The 25249-nt window shown below is 43.5% G+C and overlaps 1 protein-coding gene across 5 annotated transcripts in view; it reads left to right on the plus strand.

Moving 5' to 3' along the window:
* FER1L6 (fer-1 like family member 6) overlaps positions 1–25249 on the plus strand; it is a 214977-nt gene that overhangs the window by 51472 nt on the left and 138256 nt on the right. Inside the window, exon 1 of one of the 5 annotated variants that reach the window (XM_070632001.1) lies at positions 3587–3692. The exons of the other annotated variants lie outside the window; for them this stretch is intronic. Coding sequence (XP_070488102.1) covers positions 3670–3692 — 23 coding nt within the window. The 5' untranslated portion in view covers positions 3587–3669. Of the gene's footprint in view, positions 1–3586; positions 3693–25249 lie in introns of those variants that run through there. 5 annotated transcript variants of the gene reach the window in all.

Raw genomic sequence — 25249 nt, forward strand, 5'->3', positions numbered from 1 at the left:
CTGAGCTAACATCCATGCCCATCTTCCTCTACTTCATATGTGGGACGCCTACCACAGCATGGCGTGCCAAGCGGTGCCATGTCCGCACCTGGGATCCAGACTGGCGAACCCCAGGCTGCCGAAGCGGAACGTGCCCACTTAAACACTGTGCCACTGGGCTGGCCCCTGGGCCTTAACCTTTTTTTAAAGAAAGATGATAATAATGATGATGATGACAATGTTAATGATGCTAATAATAATCACAACAGCCACCACTTACTAAACATCTCTGATGGCTCAGGCACAGTGCAGTTCTTGATAGTCACTATCTCAAATCCTCCAACAGCCATGTTATTATTCCCATTTCACGCATAAGAAAACAAAGTCTCAGAGAGTTTAAGAAGCTTGATCAAAGTCAAGCAGCTAGGGAGTTGAACCCAGCTCTTTCTGGCTCTGCATTCTGTGCCCATCTTCCTGTTGGCCTAAATAGCTCATCCTAGGATGCTGAAAGAGAGGGGCTGCAATGATCCTTGGAGAAGGCCTAGTCTAGGCCCTTCTTTTAACAGAAAAGGAAACTGAGGCCCAGAGCAGTGAAATGGTCTGCTCAAGGGCACACAGCTGGTTACTAAAGAGATCAAATTCTCAAACTCAGGGCTCCCAACTCTGGGAGCAGTAGCCTGTCATTTATGCTAGGTTGTATCTCTGGCATGCAGCTATTTTGAATTTCCATGCACTTCTGCAAACAGGCTGTTGGTTTCTTTCCAACGAATTACAGGGCAAATTTACCCCTCCTGTGGGGCAACAGCTGGTATGTGCGCAGTGACATCTGTTATTTTAGCACACCCTGGGTTTATGGTCACTTGCCTCTGGCTTCTATTGGCTGTGGGGAAGCTGTTTGGCACGGAGTGAACAAATAAGGGAGTTCACTGAAAATCAGTCCCTAGATTCTTGTTTATTAGCTATTTCTAGCTTGAATGTTACATGGCACTTCACCTAGGAGGGAGCTGGAATGACACATGAATATGCTCACAGCAGGCAGCCTTTATGGCATGCTCGTCATGTACCAAGATCCTTTAATTCTTATAATTAAGCCACAGGTAATGGATTAAACCCACTTAACAGATGAGGAAACTGAGACCCAGAGACATCAAACTTGTCAATGTTAAAAAAAAAGCTTAGTAAGCACTGGAGCCAGGTTATAGCCTTCATCCTCTGGTTTGTTTGATGCTAAAGCTGACATTTGTAACCACCACATGCACCTGCACTGCACCTATAGAGCTTTGCACCTATGGGGGTGCAGAGTGGGAAACAAAGGCAAAGTCTCTGCCCTCAGGAAATGTGTGGTCTAACCTGGGACACACACACGTGCACAATTAATTATAATAGTTACTGTCTCAGAGAGAGCATTGCCTTTCTTCTAGGAGATTTATGAGAATCATCTTTAATTTCTCAATGTGCCCGTGCAGTGAATTTTTATCACCATTTTACAGATGAAGAAACCGAGGCTCAGAGAGCTGAAGCAAATTGCTCAGCTTTCGGCAGTTAGTAAGTATTAGAGTCTTGATTCAGTCCAGGGTCATAGTCACTGTGGTCAAGCTAAAAAAAGAAAAAATCAAACGCTGTGGGAATCCAAAGGGAGCAACACGTAGAGCTGAAAGTCTGAGTACATCAAATCCTCAGAACTGACTTCAATTGGTTTTCCTGCTAACCTCAGTGATCTAGCAGAACAGGGCAGTGCGCCATATTGGAGGAGGTGTTGGGTAATCAAATTGGAGGAGAATGGGCGTCAGAGCTCCAAACTTGAGAGCCATCTCTTCCTTGGGTGAACTTGGTGGCCGTTGTAACTGAAGAGAACACCTTGGCTCTTTCTTCTGTGTCCTGCTTGCTGTCACTGAAAGGAGCTCATAAACCTGGTTTATTTTTGAGAGATGATTTTTGTTTTACTGCCTGTCTCTGGAAGGATGCCCATAGATGCTAAGAAACCCTACAAAGACAGGGAAAGTTATGGGGCTGGCCCCGTGGCCGAGTGGTTAAGTTCGCGAGCTTCGCTGCAGGCGGCCCAGTGTTTCGTCAGTTCGAATCCTGGGCGCGGACATGGCACTGCTCATCAGACCACGCTGAGGCAGCGTCCCACATGCCACAACTAGAAGAACCCACAACGAAGAATATACAACTATGTACCGGGGGGCTTTGGGGAGAAAAAGGAAAAAATAAAATCTTTAAAAAAAAAAACAAAACAAAACAGGGAAAGTTATAAAAGCTTCAGAAAAACTCAAAGTTATTGAATTTCACTGAAATACAAATAGGACCAGTTCTATTTTTCTCACAGTCCTTTTGCAGGCCTATTTATGTAATTATTTATTCATCGGTAAATTTATTTTTGTTATTACAAAACTCTGCTCCTTTTATTCCTCAAAATTCCGAAGAAAAGGAAAGGGAGAGAGGTATTTTAAATGTAGCCAGCTCTATCTCCTTGTGTTTCCAGCTCTGTCTCACGTCTTTGCACTTTGTGGCAGGGTGAAGAGAGCGTTGGTCTGGCTGCCCGGTCGAGCCCACTGTTGACTAGCTGTGTGATTCAGGCAGGTCTCCTCCGTTTCTGGGCTCCATTTTCTGTCTTTCTCTAAACCCAGCGCTTGCACTGGACTGTTGGTTTCCGTTGAGCCGTGCACTCTCCGAGATGGCGATCTCGGGCTGTGGAGTTAATGGAGTTCTGGGAATGCGTAGGTTGCACAAGTCTGAAGGCTGAACACACGTCTATCATGTACGTGTATGAGGATGCTGTTGTAAGTAATAAAATGCAGTGAGGAGTGTCATTGAATTTTGACTAATTTCAGTCATGCTTTTCTTAAGTAAAATACAATTAAAACTGTTATTGAATTTTTACCAATTTTGATCGTGATGATTTTCTTAATTAAAATGTAACTTAAAATGTTATTGAATTTTTGCTAATTTTGGTCATTGTGGTGTTCTTAATCAACAGATACTAAATATTCTGTTAATACTGGGAAAGTCTGAACATATCTCACAGTCGCAAAGATTGAGAATCCCAGATCCAGATGATTTATTGGGTTCTTTCTAGGTCTAATATTTTGTGATTCTAAACTACAATGTCCAAAATAGCAGCTATTAGCCACATGTGACTATTTAAATTTGAATTATTTTTTAAAAATTCATTCCGTTGCTCTAGTCTCATTTCAAAGACTCAGTAGTCACATGGGTAAGTGACTACCACGTTGGTCAGCGTGGGTGATAGAACATTTCATCATTGCAGAAAGTTTTGCTGATCTAGGAGAGCTGAATGATCTTATTGGTGTGTTTTCCTTGAGATGAGATGATCTTTTCAAAGAATTTTCAGCAGATTCTGAATTTGAGGCTTGAAGGCATTTAGCCTTTCGTGCAGTCATTGAAGGGAGTGAAGACAAATGCCACCAGGTGGGAGGGGTTAAGAACCCTGACAGAATGATCCAGTCTTGGTGGGACAGTTTGCTTTTGTGCCTTTGATTGCACTGGGTGACATGATGCTCGAGAACAGCCACACACACCAATGAGTGTTGATTCAGCCACACCCCCGAAATAGCCTCACCCACCAGATAGCTCTGAAACTCAGAAGCCTCTGCCCAGGATCTGGATAAAGCCAGACACCAGGATTTTGCTGGTTCCTACCCAGAGAGGCCACCAAGAAGAGGAAGAATGGACAAGCCATCCAAAGCCAAGTAATGTATTCCTTCTCCTAATGGGAAGGCTTTTGGGTGGGGCCAGAGCCAACAGGCTGGGACCTGGGGGCGAGGGTCTCCCTTCAAAAATCCTCAAGGGTTAACTAAGACTCAAGGCTTAGTAAGCAATGGTTAAGGACCAGGGAGGGACAATTAGGCCTGATCATGCAGTTAAGAGAGACGTTCCCCCTTCTGTTGAGAAAATAGATAATATACATTGTAAAAAAACTTAGAAAATGTAGAAGCTATGAGGATTTTAAAAAATCACTCATAATATCACTGGAGATAACCATTGTTAACATTTTGAACATTAAAAAATTTTTTCTTTACTTTCTTGAACCAGACTATAAAGGGTTAATATTAAGTGCTTTTGTTTTCTGACACTAAGGCCTTTCCTTATTTAACTGCACTAATGGATAAAGGCAACTTAAGCCTGTAGTTTCTCTTCTCTCTTTGGCCCTCTCCTCCCACTACGAAGTCTCCTTTCTGTTTGTAAATGACAGGTGAGGTCTTTCCAGTCCTTTTGCGAGAACGATGTCCACTGGCCTCACTGATAGACTTGCGGAGGGAGCTCCGCTGGGGCTCCACCTGTACCTCGTGACCATGATGGCCCTGGGGGCGGTCGGTCAGTAGTGTGGTTCAGAGCTGGCCTTGGCTTTTCATCTTGTTTGGTGCTAGATAAAAGGGGTCTTGACACATTTGTATCTTTTCACCTGCAAAGCGATTTGGTAGAATGACATGGGTACGTCATCAGCTCAGATTGGGACAGGTTTGGGGTTCTGGTACAAGATGGAGCTACTGAATCACTTAAAAAAATTCAATCATTTATTCAATATTTCTGTTGTGAGTACTGAGTCCACAAGGATGAATCAGAACAGATTCTACTCTCAGAGTGCTTGCAGAGAAGTGGCATTGGTCAATAACACAATAGGCGCTTATGATTTGGCTGTAAGTATTATGAAGGGGTATGCTCAGGGTGCTGTGGGAGCCTGGCTTGGGGGAGACATTTCATCCAATTTTGGAGATTAAGGAAGGCTTTTCAGAAGAAGTGCATCTAAGCTGAGAAGTGAAAAATGACTAGGAAATAATGTTCTTGAATGCAGAAGTGGAAGTGAAGGTGAGGGAGAATGTTCCAGACAGAAGGTAAAGCATAAGTAAAGGTGAGGAGGTGAGAAAACATGTAATTGGAAATGACAAGTTGAGTAGAGTACATACAGTGTCTATTTTGCATATTTTGCTGGCAAATGCCAGGGACAGTAATGTTTGCTTTAGGACCGGCCCATGTTGATCTCTGACAGCACATTTCCCTTCCTTCCCAAGTCTAAGTGCCACTGTTTCTAAAGAAGACCTGGGTCAAGGCCACCTTCCTCAGGCAGCCTTCCTAGGTTTCCTCTGGTGGAAATAAACTCTCCCTCCTCTGAATTCCCATAGTGTGCTTGTCCTCTCTGAACCTTATATTTCATACAACAGTTACTTACAGATGTCTCTCCTTCTGCCTTCCTGGACTACGAGCAGATTGAGGTCAGGGCCACTCTTACTGCCTCCCAGAACCCTGCCTGGCGCCAAGAACAATGATGAGCTTAAACAGCTGCGTGTGTTCAGAGAACGCTGCTTATGACCAGGACGGGTCTTTGGTGCTGCTGTGTCGTGTTTTTTCAGATTTTAGGTATCCTCTCCCTCACTGCCATCATTCTTTCCTCCCTGTGCCTGCCCTGATCCCCTGCCACAGTCAGGCTCAGGGTAATTTTCTGGAGAGGTTGATGACATTTGATTTTATTGATTCATGCAAATTGGATTCATCAGGATGAAGGTTTTAAGTGGCATAATAAGCAGTGCCTGGAATAAGGGCTCTGCTATGAGTGGAGAGGGAGCAGAATTTCTCACGTTGGTAGTCACCCTTTTAGTGTTGTGGAGGGTTTTTAGCAGGGCTTGTAGCCAACCATGATACACTCGTATGGCTGCATTAGTTGTTAAAGTAACGAAATAGTTCCATATCAGTAGTAGCTGAGTGGTTCCTATCTTGAGCCCCCGAGAGCTGTTCTGACACCCAGGACCCAATTACATCCAGCAATTAATGGGTTAATGCCTGGCATAGCAGGAGGTCTCCAGAATCCTGCACTTGGGCCATGGTTGGTGGCATTTTGATAGTGACTGCTATTTTGACTATCACCCCTGATTATCAAGCATATGTCTGTCAGTGACATTAAAGTATTTCCTCTGGAAGAAAACAGATTTTGGGGTGCATTTTGGATAAAAGAGAGCTAATTAGGAAATCATATACAGTAATGATTCCAACCGTTGATTTTATCATTTAATAACTCTATCACTTTAGGCTTGCAGCTTCATCTCTTCTCCTCTGTTTTTCTTGTCTGTAAAAGAGAGAAAAGAATTCATTCCTTCATCCATCCATCCTTCTATCCATCCATCCGCCCATCCATCCATCCATCCATTCATCCATCCATCCGTCCGTCTATCCAGCTATCCGCCCACCCATTTATCCGTTCAACAAACAACTGTGCCAACACTAACCTGGAAATGTTGCCTAATGATGACCAGACAGACATTTAGGTAATGCAGTTTGGGGACTAGTTTTGAATCTAGTTTTGCAGCTTAAATGAGATGTTGAAAGCAAAAGCCTTTTCAAACTCTAAAGGACTTCACTACTCTTGGGGTCATTGCCACACCAACAGCAGCATCTGTTCCTCAGTATTTACTCAGGGAACAGGCTGGGGCATTTTGTGCCAGACAACATTCTGTAAGGCCCTTCAGCTCTTCATTTATTTATGACATTTGCATAAGTCCTGCATAGTGCTCAAAGGGCTATGAGTCAGTCTCCATTTAACTAGTACTTGATGAGAATCTCGTTTTTCCAGATGCTATTGTTTTTCTAAAACAAAAAAAGGTTTAAATTTTTACTGAATGTAAAAATAATATATAGCCTTTATAAAAATGTAAAACAATACAGAAAAATGTACAAATGAAAGTGAAATTAATCCCAAATTTCACCCCCCAGAGATTAACACGTCTTTTTGATGAAAAATCCCTTCAGGCATCTTTCTGTGCAGTTTTTACATAAACTGCATCATATTGTACACACTGTTTTGTAACCTACTTTTCCTCTAACGATTATCAACATACACTGAAAGTTCTATTATCTATCGGGTGGATGATTGAAAAGAAGTGCTTAACGTTAAAAAGTGCTATGATCTCTATGATTTCTTTTTTTATAGCATTTGAGGATTCTATGAGTGTTGAATCCTTTTCTTGCATTTTCTCCTTGAACTAACAGAGTTTGTGTTTAGGTCTTGTATGGTGGCACTTTTCAGTTGAATAAATACATACTTGCATTGCCATTGTTCATGACTACGTGGTATTCCATTGTATGTACAAAATTCATTTATTTAATTAGTCCCCAGTCAACGGATATTTATTTCTCATTTTTGCTAATGTAGTGTAATTCCATAATAAACATCCATGTGTATTCAACTTTACCCATTTGCAAAATTGTACAATCACACCCTCAGGATAAATTCCTAGGAATGAGAAGCCCAAGGTGAAAGGTTTTTAAATTTTAAATCGTATTTGAATCAGGGGCTATTAAGGGACAAGAGAAGTGTACGTTGTGGAAGCTTGAGGTTTAGTTGGGACGATGGGACTTGAAACTCATGGCCTACTCATAGAACAGTGGGAAGGTGTTTAGCTGAGACTGAAGACGAATGTTGTTGGGTGAAAAGGGTCATTGAATGCCAGAAGAAGTTTTAGAGAAAGTGGATGAAGTGACCTCGCTTTGGAGTCCTTAGAAATACCTGGACCCTCATCAATGAGGGTATCTCTTAGAGAGTCTCACCTGCAGGCAGAGGGATCGACGAGATTCTTTGAAGTGAAACAGATATTTTGTGAGTGCCCTGTCAGTGCCAGGCATGGGATACGGAGGTAAATACACCTGGCCCAAGGCGGGAGGACCCACAGTGGTCAACAGGAGTTGTGATTCAAAGGCGACACGCCCTAGTGGAACCTCTCTCAAGGGGCAGACAGCACAGTGGCTCTGGGTGGACGGAGGGGGCAAGCAGGTGGAGAGAACACGTGTCACCAGAGCTGGGGGCTAAAGGATGAGCAGGAAGTCCTCAGGCAGGTCCCAAAAATCTCAGCCACACAAAGGCTGAAGGCTAGGAGAGTGTGTGGAGCACTGTGGTCCATCCAGCCTGGAGCACAAATCAGAGAAAGCAAGGTTGGTCCTTAGAGGAGGCTGTTTCCCACACCTGGGATCATCTGCCTCGTCTCTTCCTTGGACTTCCTTCTTTCCTTTAGTGGTCCAGGCTGGGCTTCCCTGCAGAGAGGACTTGCTTTGCACCTACTCTTCATGTAGAGTAGAAATGTCCAGGAGGCATATGACAATTGTCAATTGTAGAACCTGGTCTCTGCTTCAAGAGCAGTTGCACAGGGTCTCTACTTGCAAAGCTTCCTGTAGGTATAGCCTATATCCCACAGCTGCCATGAAGGTGCTCGCCCTCGAGGGGACCTGCCATAGCAAGGCAGTGGCTGGAGGAGCTGCCTCTGCTCGAGGTCCAGAGCCTGGGGAACGCTAAACCCCATGTCTTTGGGCAGGGCTGGCTGCATAATTTGCAGGGCCCAATGCAAAGTGAAAATGCAGGGCCCTCGTTCAAAAATCAGAAAATAAGTCCTTTCTGTCTTTCATACTCTCTCTTTCAACCTGTCATGGTGTTTTTTTATTTGTTATAATGCCATGTTGTCTCATGCACAGGGATAATCATGGGGTGGGTGTAGACCCTCACAAACGCCCGGGGCTTTGTCTGCCCTGGGGATGGTGAGCATGTGGACGAAAATCTGTCCTGGGGAGGCAGGGACTCAGCGGGAGGGACACACATGAGTAGAGACTCTAAGACCTGGCACATGTGACATTGTCCCATTGAACCTTATTTACAAAACACAGATTCAAAGACAAAATTATGAAGAATATCAAGATGGTGACCTCAGAGCACCAAACCCTACCTGCAGGTCCGTGTCTGAGCCTGGGCCTCTGTGTAACTGTGCTGGTTGCAGTTCTCCTTCGTGGGGTCCATGGATGTCATTTTTACTCACTACCCAGCCCTGGGGCTCACCCCAATTCCACCAGAGTAAGGCCCCATCAGGACTCTTACAAGGCAGTACAGCGAGTGACAGGCCAGGCAACTGAGGGGATGGCGCTGGTATCGATCGACTTGTGTCTGACCTCTGGCCAGTCCTTGAATCCTCCTATGACTCTGCTGCTTCCTGTAAATTGATGGCTGTGCCCTCTAGCCCCGGGGGGTTGTAGTTCAGATCAACTGAGAAATCAAGTATTCTGAGAGTTATGCTGGGCTGTTATGAAGAAACAAGATTAGACTGGCTCTGTGGCCCCAAGTGTTGGGACGAGAGATAGTGACATGGTGGCTTTGTTGGGGAGTCAGAGTTGGGCAAGGAGCCTTCATGGTGAGCCTGGGCAACCACTTAGCAGGGTTCCGTTGTGTAGAGAATATTCAAGCTTTGTAAAGGAAGATATCCTGATTGACTTTTGGGGTCTTTTCCTACTCCGGGATTTTGTGATTTCATAATACAGCCTTACACAAGGTAATCTTCATTCATTTACTCATTCAGCAAACTCAAATGTCAGGTACTTTTCCAGGGGCTGGGGACAAAAGACAGATTGGGCAAGGTGTCCGCTGCTAAGGGATTGTACTCTTTTTTTCAAAAATTTTTAATCGTGGTAGAAAACACATACAATTTACCAACTGAGCCATTTGTAAGTGTGCAGTTCAGCAGTGTTAAGTATATGCACGTTGTTGTGCAGTAGATCTCTAGAACTTTCTCATCATGTGAAACTGAAACTCTGTACCCGTTAAAAAACAGCTCCCCATTTCCCACTCCCCCTAGAACTGGCAACCACCCTTCTGCTTTCTCTTTCTAGGAGTTTGACTGCTTTGGCTACCTCATATGAGTGAAATTATGTAGTATGTGCTTTCTGTGACCGGCTAATCTCACTTAGCATAATGTCCTGAAGTTTCATCCACGTTGTAGCATGTGACAGGATTTCCTTCTTTCGTAAGGCTGAATAATATTACATTGTTTGTATATACCACGTTTTGTTTATCCGTTATCCATCGATCGACATTTGGGTTGCTTCCACCTCTTGGCTATTGTAAATAGTGCTGCTACGAACGTGGGTGTGCAAATACCTCTTTGAGACCCTGCTTTCAATTTTTTTGGATACATCCCCAGAAGTGGTATTCCTGGATCATATGCTAATTCTATTTTTAATTTTTTGAGGAAGATCCATACTGTTCTCTGCAGTGGTTCATCCTTTTACATTCTTGCCAATAGCAGACAAGGGTTCTAATTTCTTCGTATCCTTGCCAACACTTGTTATTTTCTAGTTTTTGTTTTGTTTTGTTTTTATAGTAGCCATCCTAATGGGTATGAGGATTATCCTCTTGTAGAGGGCCAGGCACGTCAACAAATGCAAGCAGTGGGGTGGATCTGGAGTGGGGTAGAGGGCAGGAGAAGGCCTTATGGAATACGCAGGGGCAGAGGTCAGATCTCCTGATGCTGCTGCTACCAGGAATGGCTTCACTTGACCCTTGGGCTGAGACTTGAAAGATCAAGCCCCTTGCTGGATGCCATTGATTTGCTGTGAGGCCTTGGGCAAGTCAATTCATCCGTTTGGGGCTCCATTTCCCCATGTCTGACAAGATGCGCTGGGCCAGGCAGCAGAAGAAAGAAGGCGTGGGGTTGTGAAACAGCCTGACCAGTTTGTTTACCTCCCTGTGCCTCAGGTCCTATGACTTCTGGGTAAAGTCAGGGTGTTTCCAGAACTGAGGGCTCCAGGTCGCCCTGTGGAGGCTTTTTCATGGCTGATCTGAAATAAGCCAGCCGCTTCCTGCCCCTTTGTGTGCACCCTGCCACCCCACTGGCCCCTGCTCCCGGCAGCTGCCACCTGTGCACAATGCCTGGTGGCTCATATTACCTCGCTTGTAGGTGTGGGAAGCTATGGGATCTTGGCTCTCGGGGCTGGCTGCTAACTGCAGGCAGGGGACATTTGTGCCACATGGCAGAAGGCAACATTTGTGTCTGGGGAGAGAAGCAGCATTTCTGTCTGAGTCCTTGGAGGGTAGATGGGCTTGAAGGAAGCAGGAAAAAGAGGAAAACTTCTGACCGAGGAAAGACTCTTCAGGTTGCAGCAAGAGCTGCTGGTCCTTCTCCCTAAGCCCTTCTCTCACCTCCCACCCCCCATAGCCAACAGAAATTGCCATGTTTTTAGATTCTAAGGTTCATGTTTTGGTCCACATGTTGGACTTGGGTTGTATCTTATAACCGAGGTGTATGATTAATGTGGTACTGTCCTCCTGCAATTCCCCCCACCCCCACAAACTGCTTATAAATTGATGGTACACCTTGCTATTTTCTACTCAGTCACATTGACTCTCACAGCAGCCCAGTGAGGTGGATATCAAGGGAGGTTGGTGAAGACTCTATAGCTAATAAGCAATGGAGCCAGGATTTGAACCCGGATGGGCTCATCCAATGCCCTCCTTTCTCCTCTTCCACTAAATCCCACTGCCTAGTCTTGGTTTCTGAAATCATAGCAGCTGATGTTTCTAAAGCCCCACCTCCCCGCCATCCTGCCCTGCCTTCTCTGTTCTCAGTCTGGCTGCATCTTTTCCTGTTCCATGGAGGGCATTGCTGCTCAGGCAGTCCTGCCCTATGAGCCGATATGCAGAATGGTGATGGAGGAAAAGCTATCTGAGCTAGAGGCCCAAGCAGATGTTTTTTGTCCCCAGGACTCCACAGCTGGAGAGAAAATGTCTGAATCGACAAGCACAAGCCACCAGCACGTTTTGTGTAGTCCTTGATGATGATGAGTTTCACAGCAAGGGTCCCGAAGGGAAAGGAAACCAATCCCATTTTCTAGCTGACAAAACTGAGACAGAGAGAGGTGAAGCAACTTACTCATTGTCCTTTGTCACACACGGAATGGGCATACAATACAGAACAATCTGGCTTTGACGCTGTCTTAGTCCACTGGGGCTTTTACAACGAAATGCCCTAACCTGGGTGGTTTTAGCAACAAACATTTATTCCTCAAGCTCTAGAGACTAGAAGTCCCACATCAGGATGCTAGCATGGTGGGGTGATTGTGAGGGTCCCCTTCCAGGTTGCAGACTGTCAGCTTCTCATATCTTCACATGGCAGAAAGAGCATGACAGAGCTCTCTGAGGCCTCTTTTAGAAGGGCACTAATCCCATTCATAAGGGCTCTACCCTCATGACCTGATTATTTCCCATGGCCCCACCTCATAATGCTATCACGTTGGGTGTTAGGACTTCCACATATGAATTTTAGGGGCATACAACATTCTGTCCATAACAGATGCCCATGCTTTTTTCATTTATTCAGATGAACCACATGAAATTGCCATCTGAATAGGCCAAATACAATTGAATATATATAGTTTTATATATTTCAACTTAATACCGTGCTGCTTCCAAAAGGTATGGCAAAATTCTAGAAGAATTCCTGAGTGCTCAGAAACAGGTGAATAATGATTATGAGTAGCCTCATCTACTATTATATATATATATATATATATAGTATTTTTTTTCTTCTCCTCAAAGCCCCCCTGTACACTGTTGTATGTTCTAGCTGTGAGTGCCTCTCTTTGTGCTCTATGGGACGCCACCTCAACACGACCTGACGAGTGGTGCCATGTCCATGCCCAGGATCCAAACCAGGGAAGCCCTGGGTCACTGAAGCAGAGCGCATGAACTTAACCACTCAGCCATGGGGCCGGCCCCTATTTTATATTCTTTTTAAAATCGGTACTCTAGGCATGATAATGATGATGGTGATGTCAACACAAAGAATCAATAGCCAATCTATAGATAAGAAAGATAGAGTGGTATTTATTGAGCTGAGGACTAGCCCAGATGCGCTATCTCCACCAGGGAAGAAAGCACCTCAGAGAAGTGTGGTCTACAGCGTGGTTGTATACTGTTTCAGAACAAAGAATGTGCATCAAGCATGACAGGAATACAGTTTTTCCCCCCAAAGTCACAAGATGTTTTGCTGCAGTTTAGTGCATACATAGCGGTCAACTTGACCTTGGTTCTCTGAGAAAAAAACCTTATCTTCAGAAAAGTACTGGTGTTGGCATCAGAGAAAGGGAGACATTCCTCCCTGTCTTTAAGGAGTGCACTCTCTGCTCTGCGAAAATGTTTGAAGCAGATGTGCAATGCGTGTTCAGTGGGCCATAAGTCAGGCTGCTCTAGGAAAAACAAGTTTTAGGCTGAATCAGATTTAAACCAGAATGGCTTCTCCATGTACCTCAATATGTGAAAACATTATTCTTATTATTTTCATCAGTGGTGACGATACTAAAGATAGCAGTGGACTCTTATGGAACACTTAGCACACGCCAGGCCCTGTGCTAAGCATTGCCCACGCATTGTTTCATTTAACCCTCCCAACTATAAGGTGGGTACTGTTATTGTCCGTGTTTTTTACAGATGAGGAAACTTAAATTTAAGATTAAGAAAGTGAAAACATTCAGTTAATTAGAATATTCAATTAATCAAGACACTCCCTGCCTTTCTCAGCCAGGCTTCCATGACAGGATTAAGTATTGTCTCTGCTATGCGTCGTGAATGGTAGTAGTTAGGCACCTCCCCAGGAGAATTGAGAAAGAGTTGCACAAATTGCTTTCTGTGTTCCGTGGTTCTGATGAGGAAGATTGGACAGGAAAGGCTGCTAGAAGGTGCAAGCCCTGTTTCTCCTCTTTACTTAGTTCGGTGTCCCGTTCTCCTCCCTGTCCTCTCATGGTCACTGTTAAAACTAAATGGACTGTGTGACATGGTGCTTTTTAGGTTGTTCCTTTTCACCTATTTGTTTATATAAGATAAACTTTTGACTTTGATCTAAAGTTCAATACCCTAGAAGTGAAATCTCTAAGTTTTTAAAAGTTATATACTGCATTACTATTATTTGTTGTTGATAAGTCATATTCCTGTATTAAGGTATTCATATATTAGTTATGATGTTGGTTTGGCTGGATGTAATAGACACTAAAAACAGTGGCTTAAACAGATCAAAATGGACATTTCTCTCTTGGAATAGGAGGAAGGCAGGCCAGGGTGGAGATGGCAGCTCTGCTCCATGAGAGTACCTAGCACCCAGCTTCTGTCTCCCTTGTGGCTCTGACATTCCGACAGCGTTTCACTCATCTGCGTGGTCTGAGATGATGTGTTGAATTATCCATGTCCCAAGTATCAGGATGGAGGAAAAGGCAGGGTGCAGCATGACCCTTTTCTTTAAGGACGGAACTGGAAGTTACAACATCACATTCCTCAACCTCCTATTGGCTAAAAGTTACTGCATAGCCACATTCAGCTGCAAGGCACCAGGCTGCAAAGGATTTTGGGAAATGTAATTTTGTAATTTTTGTGGCTACGTGCCCAGTTAAAAATTGGCCGTTCTATTACTATGAGACAAAGAAAAAAGGATAGCAGAGGACAACATTCAAAAACAGAGATGAACAATGATGAGATTAAATATACATAAATAGAAGCTTTAGTGTTTCCTTCCTGCACTGCAGTGGACGGTCTTGCCCAGGCCCCAGAGTGTATCTACCCTTCTTTGGAAACCATTGCCTTGCAGGGTTGTCTGGCCTTTCCCAGGCACATTTGAATGGCCCTCTGAAAATAAGAGAAAGCTTTCCTTGGAAATCAGCTCCAGGACCAGGTACATTATTTGTGGGGTCCAGTGCAAAAGAAAATACAGGATCCCTTGTTCAACAATTATTAAGAATTCCAAGATGGCAAAGGCAGAGCAATTAAGCAAGCATGGGCTTGTCTAAGCATGAAGCCCAGTGCGACTACATAAGTCTTGTATCTGTGATGAAGTCAGCCCCACTCAGCTCTCACGGGGCGGTGACAGATAAGGTGTTAAAGTTCCTACTGACTTCTTTTTTTTGTGTGTGAGGAAGAGTGTCCCTGAGCTAACATCTGTGCCAATCTTCCTCTATTTTATGTGGGATACTGCCACAGCGTGGCTTGACAAGTAGTGTAGGTCTGTGCCTAGGATCTGAACCCAGGAACCCTCGGGCAGCCTAAGCAGAGCATGTGAACTTAACCACTATGCCACCGGGCCAGTCCCTGCACTGACTTCTTATGATCACCACGTAAGTTTTGGCAGCTGATGCTTATAAAATAATAATGTGTAAATCAACACCCAGAGTAAGACTTCAAGAGCTAAGCATTAGAGTTTGGTGGCGTGGTGGGAGAGATCCACTGGTGGATGCTTCAGGAATGTTTCTCAGACCTGGGATGCTAGTCACACATTCGTAGAAGTTAGAGAGAATCTGTCTTGTGACTTCATTAAGTGTTCTTTGCATGACTGCCCCCTGAAAGCAGGTTAGCACTATGGTTATTAATCTAGATGACTTGCTTTCTTCTGGATTCTGGGGCAAAGGCTGTGTCCATTTGCCCTGGAAATAGTTGGCCCATTCACTTTGCCTGGCCAAATCGTCTGGTTCTGTGCGTGGTGACCAGAGCGTACAATGGAGGAATGCTGAGCTGGGGCCAGCTCTGGGGGGTCATCACAGAGAGGGCTAGACTGGGCAGGATGTTAGCCAGGTTATGGCTGAGGAGGAAAGTCTTTTCAATTATTAGGCCACGGCTGTAAAAAGGCAATATGGTGATGGATCAGAAACCCAGGACATCTGGAAGACCACTGGGAGCAGAATAGATACGGAATGAGGCAAACAGTACAGAATCTAAACTGTGAATAGCCATAACCTGGACCACCATCCCTATTTACAACTCCTAAGTCCATACAGCTCGAAAACTGAAAGTTTTCTCTAGGTTTGGAACAGAGTCTTTTGTTGTAGAACCTGACCTGAGGCTACTTATTGTCTTTATCCCAGTTAATGTAAATGTCCACGTTTTGCTATGGAAATATTAACGCATTTGATTATGGAATGCTGGGCTAGACTCTAACGGTCAATTTTTTAATACTCTCCCTCTCTTTCTAAAATCAGAAAGATTTTGAATTTTATAGCACTCTGGGCTCCAAAGATTTTGAGCTTGTAATATATAACACACGTTGAATATTTCTTATGTGCCAGGCAATATTCTAAGCGCTTTACATGTATCAATTTCTTTAATATTCACAGTACTCTATGAGATAGGTACCAACATTGGCCCCGCTTGACTGGTAAGAAATCTGGAGCCCAGAGGAGTTTTGTAATTTGCCTGGGGTCGTAGATAATCAGTCAATGGCAGGCAGTGAACAAAGAGAGTGTCTTGGGGGCCTAGTTTTCTATCACAGAAGTGAGTCAGACAGCTCAAGAAGCACCAACAACCAACTTCATTTTGGGGTAAAAAAATTATTAAAACTCACGGCTTGGCTGAAGTGATTGGGCAAATAAGTCATAATAGTGAATCCATTTCTTGGGCGAGGTAAGAGGCTCAAAGAAAAAAGTTTTCCTTCTACTGTCTAGGTCTGTAGTGAAACTGTTCAGCAACAGTCGAGTCTGTACCAATTCTTCGGGAAAACCAAGCGAGCTTTGAGTGGTAAGGATTGACTGAGAGAAGTCAGATCTTTTCATTTAAATATCCGAGGGGCAACTCAATTTTTGTTCAACTGGATTTTTGGCTTTGATTATAATAAATATACTATATTTTGAAAATCTTTACATTGGCTTTTGTGAAAGCGCTATTTGTCTTAGTAGAAAGCTTACTTCAATGCTTTTCTCAGAAGTTGTACTTTGGTTAATAGATGGGTGGGCTGGCTGAGAGTATCTTATTCTATTGATACCTGCATTATTCAAGGCAGAATCTCAAACTCTGACAAAATAAAAATAGATTACATTTATTGCTGCTTCTCAATGTTCTACGCTTGTCTCTGTTAGAGAACTGAATTAGATTAGTTTGACAGGACTTGTTCTTTATGAAGCTTTACTGACTGCTATCTTACACTTCTGTACATCACTCTGTTTCTAAAGTTATTGTCTGATGATTTCTTTTCACTTTTTTTCTTTATGGAGATGATGCAATATGCATATCATGAATAATGCATAGTTTTATTTACATAATCGCTATGAATGATAAGGGTTAGACAGGAGTATTAATTTTGCTATTGGTGCTTGAATATGAATCAAGGATTTTGCTGATTTGTAAATTACCTTTTAATGAAATTTGGAAAAAAGGTTTCTCATCATAGTTTCTCTACAAATTCTTAATAAATGCTTACCTTGGCATACAAAAGTATCCCAGATGAATATTCCAACATATTCAATTTTTGGAGCAAAAATGATACTTAGATTAGCTAATCCCACAGCAGCCTGGTGGTGATTTACTGAAGTTGTTTATTGCTGGTGGAATGGACCTTTGTTTTTCCTTTTGATTGCCCTGCGCCTTTCAACTTCCTTTCCCATTTGTAAATTCTCCCAAGTAAAAGCCATAAACATGCTAGGATGCAGGCATGTGACCCAGGCTCCACCAATCAGACACTTACATTTGAGATTTTTGAATTGAAAGCTAGTGATACAATAAGCAGGTGCAACAGGGAACCATTCTGCTGAGGGAAAGGGCAAACAAGCCCCTTTTCTCAGAGAGGGCAGTTCAGAGGTCCTGGCAGTACCCTTGTTTCCAGTGTGGTGGATGAACGGAAGTATCTGTGTCCAGAGGTGGTGGTCTACCCAGGGCCCGTCTGTGGGGTGAGCTAGGCATCGCGCCTGGCTTTTTAATCTTCAAGCCTGGTTCTCTGGGCCTCCCTGAAAATGTGAAAACTATCATTCCTTTTCTATTTAATCTAACCAGGGAGGGTTTCTGTAGTTCGCAACTAAGAAATCCAATTAGTACAACTGAGATATGAGGATAGTGACATTATCCTCCTTTTGGCTGGTGAAAGATATAAGTCAAACAAGGCTATTTGCCAAGGCATGCTTACAGCAGTCATCATTTACTTAAGCTAATTCACTATTGAGAAGCGCGCTCTAGAGAAGATGAGGCATACCCAGGCAGGGTGCTGCAAAGGGAAGTGGAGGATCACTGAATACTGGTGCAATGACTGGCCATGCATTTGGAGTTTACCAGTGGTCTTAGGAAAAGGAGTTAAAAGATGAACCATGAAGAGGTCCTGGAGAGAGATCTTCTGGAAGGTTCCAGGGTCTTGGCTTGAGAACTTTTAAGAGCTGGTTGGGACAAAGAATACAGTTTCACTACAGGCCCACGATTTAATTCTTCCACGCACTCATCCAACACATATTTATTAAATGCCCATTCTGCACACACAAAGTGTCAAAGAGATAGCGGTGAACAAGGCAGGGCCACACACATCTTTGTTTGGTGTTCTGGGGTTTCAAAGTATTTCCAGGTAGACACGAAGGAAGGAATCATAGCTGTTTGTAACTGAAGACACTGAACACTGGAGAGCTGAGATGCTTTATTCACCATCACATAGCCAGTGAGTAGTAGAACTGAAAATCGAATTCAATTCTTCTGGTTCCAGAATCCTACATTCTTTCCAGGACGCCAGCCTCTCTTACCTGCCACAGCTCATATTAACCCAGACAGGTGCCAAAATATGACTATTTCTTCCCTTTTCTAGGAAGGGAGTCTGGGTTAAGGAAGGATTAAATTGGTAAATATAGAGGCGGTCTCTACTTTCTGGGGTTGTGGTCTTTTTACTACCCTGCATTTCTGCTACCCCAGGCTGCCTCTATCACTTATGTCTTGATTGGAAACATGGTATTGAGAGTTGTCCTTGATGGATGATACGCAGGGAAGAGAAAATACATTAGTGGTACATTAGACATCTTTGGCTGAAGGTCAGCTACCATAGAATGTAGTCAAGTGTGAGACTTGAGAGAGAGGGAACACAAGAAAGGGAATTCTACCTACTTAGCCATTTTTTCCCTGAGGCTGTGGCATTATGAATATGTGGTCTCCACCCTTACTGATACCAAGATAAGCATGTACCCAACTGAGTCATTCCTGTTATTAGACTGTCCCTCGTATTATGTTTATCCTACTAGATGGCATTGGTTTCTTTCCTTTTTTAATTGAAATTTTTGTTGAGATCATTGCAGATTATTGAGAAATGTGGATAACATGCAGTTGTAAGAAATAATACGGAGTAGTCTTATGTATCATTTACCCAGTTGCCCCCAAGGGTGACATCTCACAGAGATATAGTATATTATCACAACCAGGATATGGACATTGGTACACTCCACTAATCTTATTCAGATTTCCCAAATTTTACTTGTACTCATTTGTGTGTGTGTTTGTGTGTATTTAGTTCTATGCAGTTTTATCACCTGTGTTAGTTTGTGAATCCAACACTGCGGTCAAGATAGGGAACAGATGGGGCTGGCCCAGTGGTGTAGTGGTTAAGTTCATGTTCTCCACTTTGGCAGCCCAGGTTCATGGATTTGGATCCCAGGCATGGACCTATATGCCACTCATCAAGCCATGCTGTGGTGGCATCCCACATACAAAATAAAGGAAGATTGGCACAGATATTAGCTCAGTGACACTCTTCTTCAAGCAAAAAGAAGAAGATTGGGGGCTGGCCCCGTGGCCGAGTGGTTAAGTCTGTGCGCTCCGCTGCAGGTGGCCCAGTGTTTCGTTGGTTTGAATCCTGGGCACGGACATGGCACTGCTCATTAAAGCACGCTGAGGCAGCGTCCCACATGCTACAACTAGAAGGACCCACAACGAAGAATATACAACTATGTACTGGGGGGCTTTGGGGAGAAAAAGGAAAAAATAAAATCTTAAAAAAAAAAAGAAGAAGATTGGCAATAGATGTCAGCTCAGGGCCAATCTTTCTCACCAAAAACAGAAAAAAAAAAAGGATAGAGAACAGTTCCATCACCACAAGGATCCCATGTGTTGACCTTTTATATTTTTATAACCATACCTCCCTCCCTCCCTGATTTTGTCTTTTTTGTCTCATGTGTCCTTGGTATCTATAACGATATTTAATAAATTTGTATTATATGAATAAATCAACTAATAGGGCCATAAGAGATTGTTTATATTTATCTTTATTTTTGTATTTATATAAATGCCCTCTGGAGGGCAGGGGAAGGAGCCGTTCACTTGAGCTGGGCCTTCCAGATAGAGAAGGAGGAGAGGCAGAGCTTAACAGTGAGTGACCACTCATGACTTGGGCTGGAGAGCACAGTGTCTAATCTTGTGTGCTCCCAGAGGGACTGTCTGGGTTGGAAATCTCTTCCCACCACTTACTGTCTGAATGGTCCCAGGCAAGTGACTTAACCTCTGTAGGCCTCCTCAGTTTTCTCATCTTTAAACAAGGATGAGACAAGTACCCACCTCAGGGGATGCCTTGGGACGAAATGTGATCGTGCATGTACAAGGCTTGGCAGAGTGCCTGGCACACGGTAAGACTTATCTCGATACATAGATGCTGCTGTGAATAGTCCCGCTTTTAGTTATTTGAGAAGGGCCTCCAGTGACCCAGAGTGGAGGTCCGGTCTAAATCTCTCTTTGGGAGGAGGCATGGACTGAACCTCTTCCTTGAGGCTGGTGTTGGAGGGGGTCACTCAGCTGGTGCCTAAGCATGGCTGACACTCAGCCCCACCCTGCTGTGGTTCTGTGGTCCTTGCCCTGGTGGTCACTCCCATTAAGGCTCTGCAAACACCGCTTGCATTTTTCACATCTTTTGTTTCATCCTATGGGGAAAATGGTATGTTAACGGGCAGTTGTGAATCTGGGCAGTAGCAAATGTTCTGGGAGGCAGTCCTCCTGAGTAACCAGAGTCTTCTGTAACAAAAGCTCCACCAAAACTTTGCACGGTCAGTGGATGAGTTTTACCCCAGTCTGAGCTCCTTCCTAAGAAAGAGGCTTGTAGAAAATCATTTATGAGAATCAGTTCCCTTTTTCTCCTCTTCATGGGATGGAGGCGGCGTGTTTCCTGCGGGTCTGATCTAGGATTAGTGTGTCTGGACCTCTCTTGGCTCCAGTGAAATTCCCTTGCTGTGTACACACCTGCTGTGAGAAAATAAATCCCCTTGGCTTACAAAGGCAGTTTGTAGATCAGGATCCAGGTTAAGAAACCCTCACGAATTCCCCTGCTGGCTGCCAAGCCCACTGCAAAAAACCACCACAGGAAAGGCCTATCCAGAGAGCTGCAGAGACCATTTTTTCTCTTTTTTAAGATTGAGATTGAACAGAGCTTAGGAAGGTTCCTTCCATACAGAAATTTCCCTGCTAGTGGCATTATCAGCAATTCATTGTTTGACATCAAACACTACTGCCCATGTCTCTCTTTGGAGCTTCTTACAATCTCAACAGACCAGGGACTTAGCACAGTAAGCATGGGCAGTAGCGATGGGAGGTGGTGTATAGTGAGCTGTTTCCCAGTTATAGACACAGACACATACGCTGGTGGTACAAGCAATGATTTTAGCAGTTTCAAGGACATGACATTAAATAATATTGACTCATGATGAAAGCTCTTCTTTTTAAAATTATCTAGAGCCAGCCCTGATGGCCTAGTGGTTAAAGTTCGGTGTGCTCTGCTTCGGAGGCCCAGGGTTCAGTTTTCAGACACTGAACCACACCACTCGTCTGGTAGTGGCCATGCTGTGGTGGCAGCTCACATGCAACTAGAAGGACTTACAAACAGAATATACAACTATGTACTGGGGCTTTGGGGAGGAAAAAAAATAAAAAGAGGAAGATTGGAAACAGTTGTTAGCTCAGGGCAAATCTTTCCCAGCAAAAGAAAAAAATAAAAGCAGCTAGTTCAGCTCATAGCTCAAAACAAAAAATGCACGTGTTAAAAATTTTTGTTCTTTTTATCTTTCAATTCTGTTTCTGTCAAAGAAAACATCATGTCTTTAACAGCTCTCTAAAATTTGCCAATTCTTTTTTAAGTTAAAAAAATTGTTTTTTTAAAGATTGGCACCTGAGCTAACATCTGCTGCGAATCTTCTTTTTTCTTCTTCTTCTCCTTCTCCTTCTTCTTCTTTTTCTCCCCGGAGCCCTCCAGTACATAGTCGTATATTCTGGTTGTAGGTCCTTCTGGTTGTGCTATGTGGGATGCTGCCTCAGCATGGCCTGATGAGCAGTGCTAGGTCTGAGACCAGGATCTGAACCAGAGAAACCCTGGGCCACCAAAGTGGAGCATGTGAACTTAACCACTCAGCTATGGGGCCAGCCCCCAGTTCTTTTTTTTAATTGAAAGAGAATAGGCCTTATACTCAGAACCATCTCAGGCAACAGTTTCAACTACAATTTAGCAAAAGCGTTTTCTCTCCCCCGTTTATTTTTAAAGTTACTTTTCTTCTAAGGCTTGTGTTAACCACAATGCAACCACTACAGTCGGGAAACTCATCAGTACTATTGAGTCTAGCAATATCATCCTGTTGTCTAATACGGCACACGTTTGGATACCTCCAATTGTTCCAACAGTGCCCTTTATATCTATTAAAAGTATTTTTTTTGGAGAGTCCAAACAAGGATCACCCATTGCACTTAATTATGAGTTTCTAGTCTGCTTTAACATATGGCTGTTTCCTGACCTTTTTGTCTCGTCTTCATTAAACTGGCATTTTTTAAAGTGTCAAGGCCAATTCTTTTGCACATTTTTCTCGGTTTATACTTATTTGATGGCTTCTTCGTGACTCAATGGAGGTTGAATTGTTTTCCCAGAGAAGCTCATGGATGATGTGCCCTCAGTGCGTCACTGCAGGGGGCACGCGACATCAATTGCCTCATTATTGTTGCTAAGTGTGATCATTTGACGAAGTGGTGTCCACCAGATTCCTCCCAACAGCCTTTCACCCAGGGTTTTAGCCTCCGACGATGATTCTTAGCTAATTGATGATCCTTATAGGGATGGTAAAATGGTGACTTAGAACCTTTTTTCTATTATTCCCTCTATGTATAAAAAGAGATTTCTCCTCTCTTTTCTTCTCCCAATCCTCTCCCTCTTTTTAGTAATAGTATGGGTTAAATAATGGTATTTAATGTGTTATTATCCATTCCTATCATTTTATTTTGATACTTAAATCATCCCATATTTTGCCAGAGGGAGCTCCTTCTGGTTGGCTCCCGTGTCTTTTGACGTGGCTCCATCAGTTTTTGAACACATTCTTACTTTTCTGGCGTAATAAGATTTTCCAGGTTCATTATTAGAGAGGAACTGAACTGTGTATCTAACCACTTATGATGAAAATGTTAGAAAGAACAACAAGTTTAAAATCAGTGCCCAACTTCAACACTTGCAAACATATCCCAGAACTTTGGCAAAAACAGCAGGTTCTGGCCTGGGCTGATTGATCACTGAAGCTCCAGAAACGGGTCATGGGAATGTCACTGTCGTCTGTGAAAGCCTGCTGGGTGCAGATCCTGTTGGTGATGGGCAGATGCATGGGCTTAGCCAAGTGCAGGCTCATGAACACCTGGTTGACACAACTCCTAGACGCCTCCCTGACAATGGAAGATAGGAAGCATACGGTAATTAAAACCATAAGTAAAATGATTTCACCCAGTGATTTAAGCTCTTGCCTTATGAATAGTATGATGAGAGCAGCAAACTAATTATAAAATTATCTGTTTGCTTTGCACCAATTTTAATTTCTTCTGCCCTGACGTCTGTAGAGATGAGGAAAGGGAGTAATAAGGAAAGGAGGCCAATAAAAGGAAAATGGAGAAGATGATGAAGTTAAAAATCCCTCAGACTGGCTGATGCAAGGAGAAAAAGTCAAATGCAAAAATGCTTCTCCGAAGCAGAGACACTGAGGGTCAGGGAATTCTAGATGGTTTACATTTCACTTGGCAAGTGTCTCTCCAACAACTGTGCAACGCCAGCTGAGTGAGTGGAAAGAGGTAAATATACCTGTCTATTAGGATGGGAGGAAAAGAACCTCTTGGTCGGAGGTGGCCACTGGCCGTGCCACTGGGGACCTGATGTTACCTAGGATGGATGCCGATAGGGATGTCCCAAGTGAACTGTCTACATGCTTTAAAATTGCTCTGAGCCCTCGCAGTTGTTTCAAGCACAGAACCTCAGAAGACGCCCGCACTCCTGGGGGCATGTTCGACGGGAAGGCTGGATCCTGGGGAAGATCTTCAGGGCAGCTGACTCCTGGCCCACAGTGTGTTGCACTACTTTTCCCCATAGATTTTCAAGGCCCTTTAGTATTATCCACGGAGTTAATTAAAACATTGTCTTCTGAGTTTAGAAAGTGCATTGATATTTTTAGATAAAAGATGATTTCAGCCTGATCTTTTAAATAAACAGTAGTGAATTTTCTAAGACATAGTAAGGGCACTGTGATATCTCATCCACTTGGACCCAACCACCTGGCATTTTCTGGTCTTCTGGTTGTTAAGAGAAGAGGATGACTATTAATAAAACAGAATGTCGTGTTCAAGTTTTTAAAAAGTCAGCTTCCACGGGGTATTCAAGAATTGAGCCAGCAAATACACCACTGTTCTCCCCTCCTTGCTCACTGCAGGCATAGACAATCTATCACAGCTTTAAAACTTTCTGAACCTGTTCTCCAGGGAACCACTGACAATCAAGGAGAGCTTACATTTATTATAACCCAGATCAGAGGTTAGCCCATTCAATTCTTATACCTGCCCATCGTTGGTTAATATGATGACCCTGATGCAAGATTCTTAACAGTCAAAGAACATTTGATAGTGTTTCCTCTGCCCTCACCCACCGAACCAGGGAACAGACTAATTCAATCAACAAATTTGTCTAAACACTATTCCATTCAAGAAGAAAGGCCAGACGCTAAAATAGAAGCAGTAGGAGACTGAGAGGCAGAGGTCCTGGGTTCCATGTCAAGTTTGATCCAAGTGTGACCTGAGTGACTTGGGGCTGATCTGGCCCTCAGCTTTTCTGCAGAGGGAAGGTGTTGGACTGAATTGCTACGCTTTCTCCCTTGTACATTCTGCATTTTTAAAATTTTTGAGCACTTGCTGTACAATATTAATTGGACGCCCACACTGGTTGGGATGCTAGGTCAAGAAAAGTGAAATACCTCGTCTCTGTCACTCGAGAGCTTTCAGTCTGCTTGGGAAGAAATGAAAGGTGATGGTGATGGTAATCGTTTTCAAATGCACTCTCAGTCTATCAGAATATTGTAGTCACATCGAATCCAAATCATCCACTTTTGACTGTACAACAATAGTTGAATGAGTGATGATTTCCTGTGTTGTGCAGTAAGTGTGATTTGGGTTGTTTTAGATGCACAGAACAAAATAATACACAGGTTACCCCCAATAACATGTTCGTTCTGTGGATATACTGAATATGAGATAATAAAGCAATGAAGTGTAGAAGTTAAGAACAAAGGTGTTGGAGTCAATCTTGGCTCCATCATCTGCAGGCTGGGTGATCCTGGGCAAATCGCTTGCCCTGTTTGTGTATCTGTTTCCTTATTTGTAAAATAGGGAAGTAGCTACCTTATAGAGTTGTTTTGAGGATGAAATGAGATAAGAATATAAAAGGGCCACAGTTCCCAGCATAGCATA

The sequence above is a fragment of the Equus przewalskii genome, chromosome 8 (genome assembly GCF_037783145.1).
Source record: "Equus przewalskii isolate Varuska chromosome 8, EquPr2, whole genome shotgun sequence".
Classification (NCBI taxonomy): domain Eukaryota; kingdom Metazoa; phylum Chordata; class Mammalia; order Perissodactyla; family Equidae; genus Equus; species Equus przewalskii.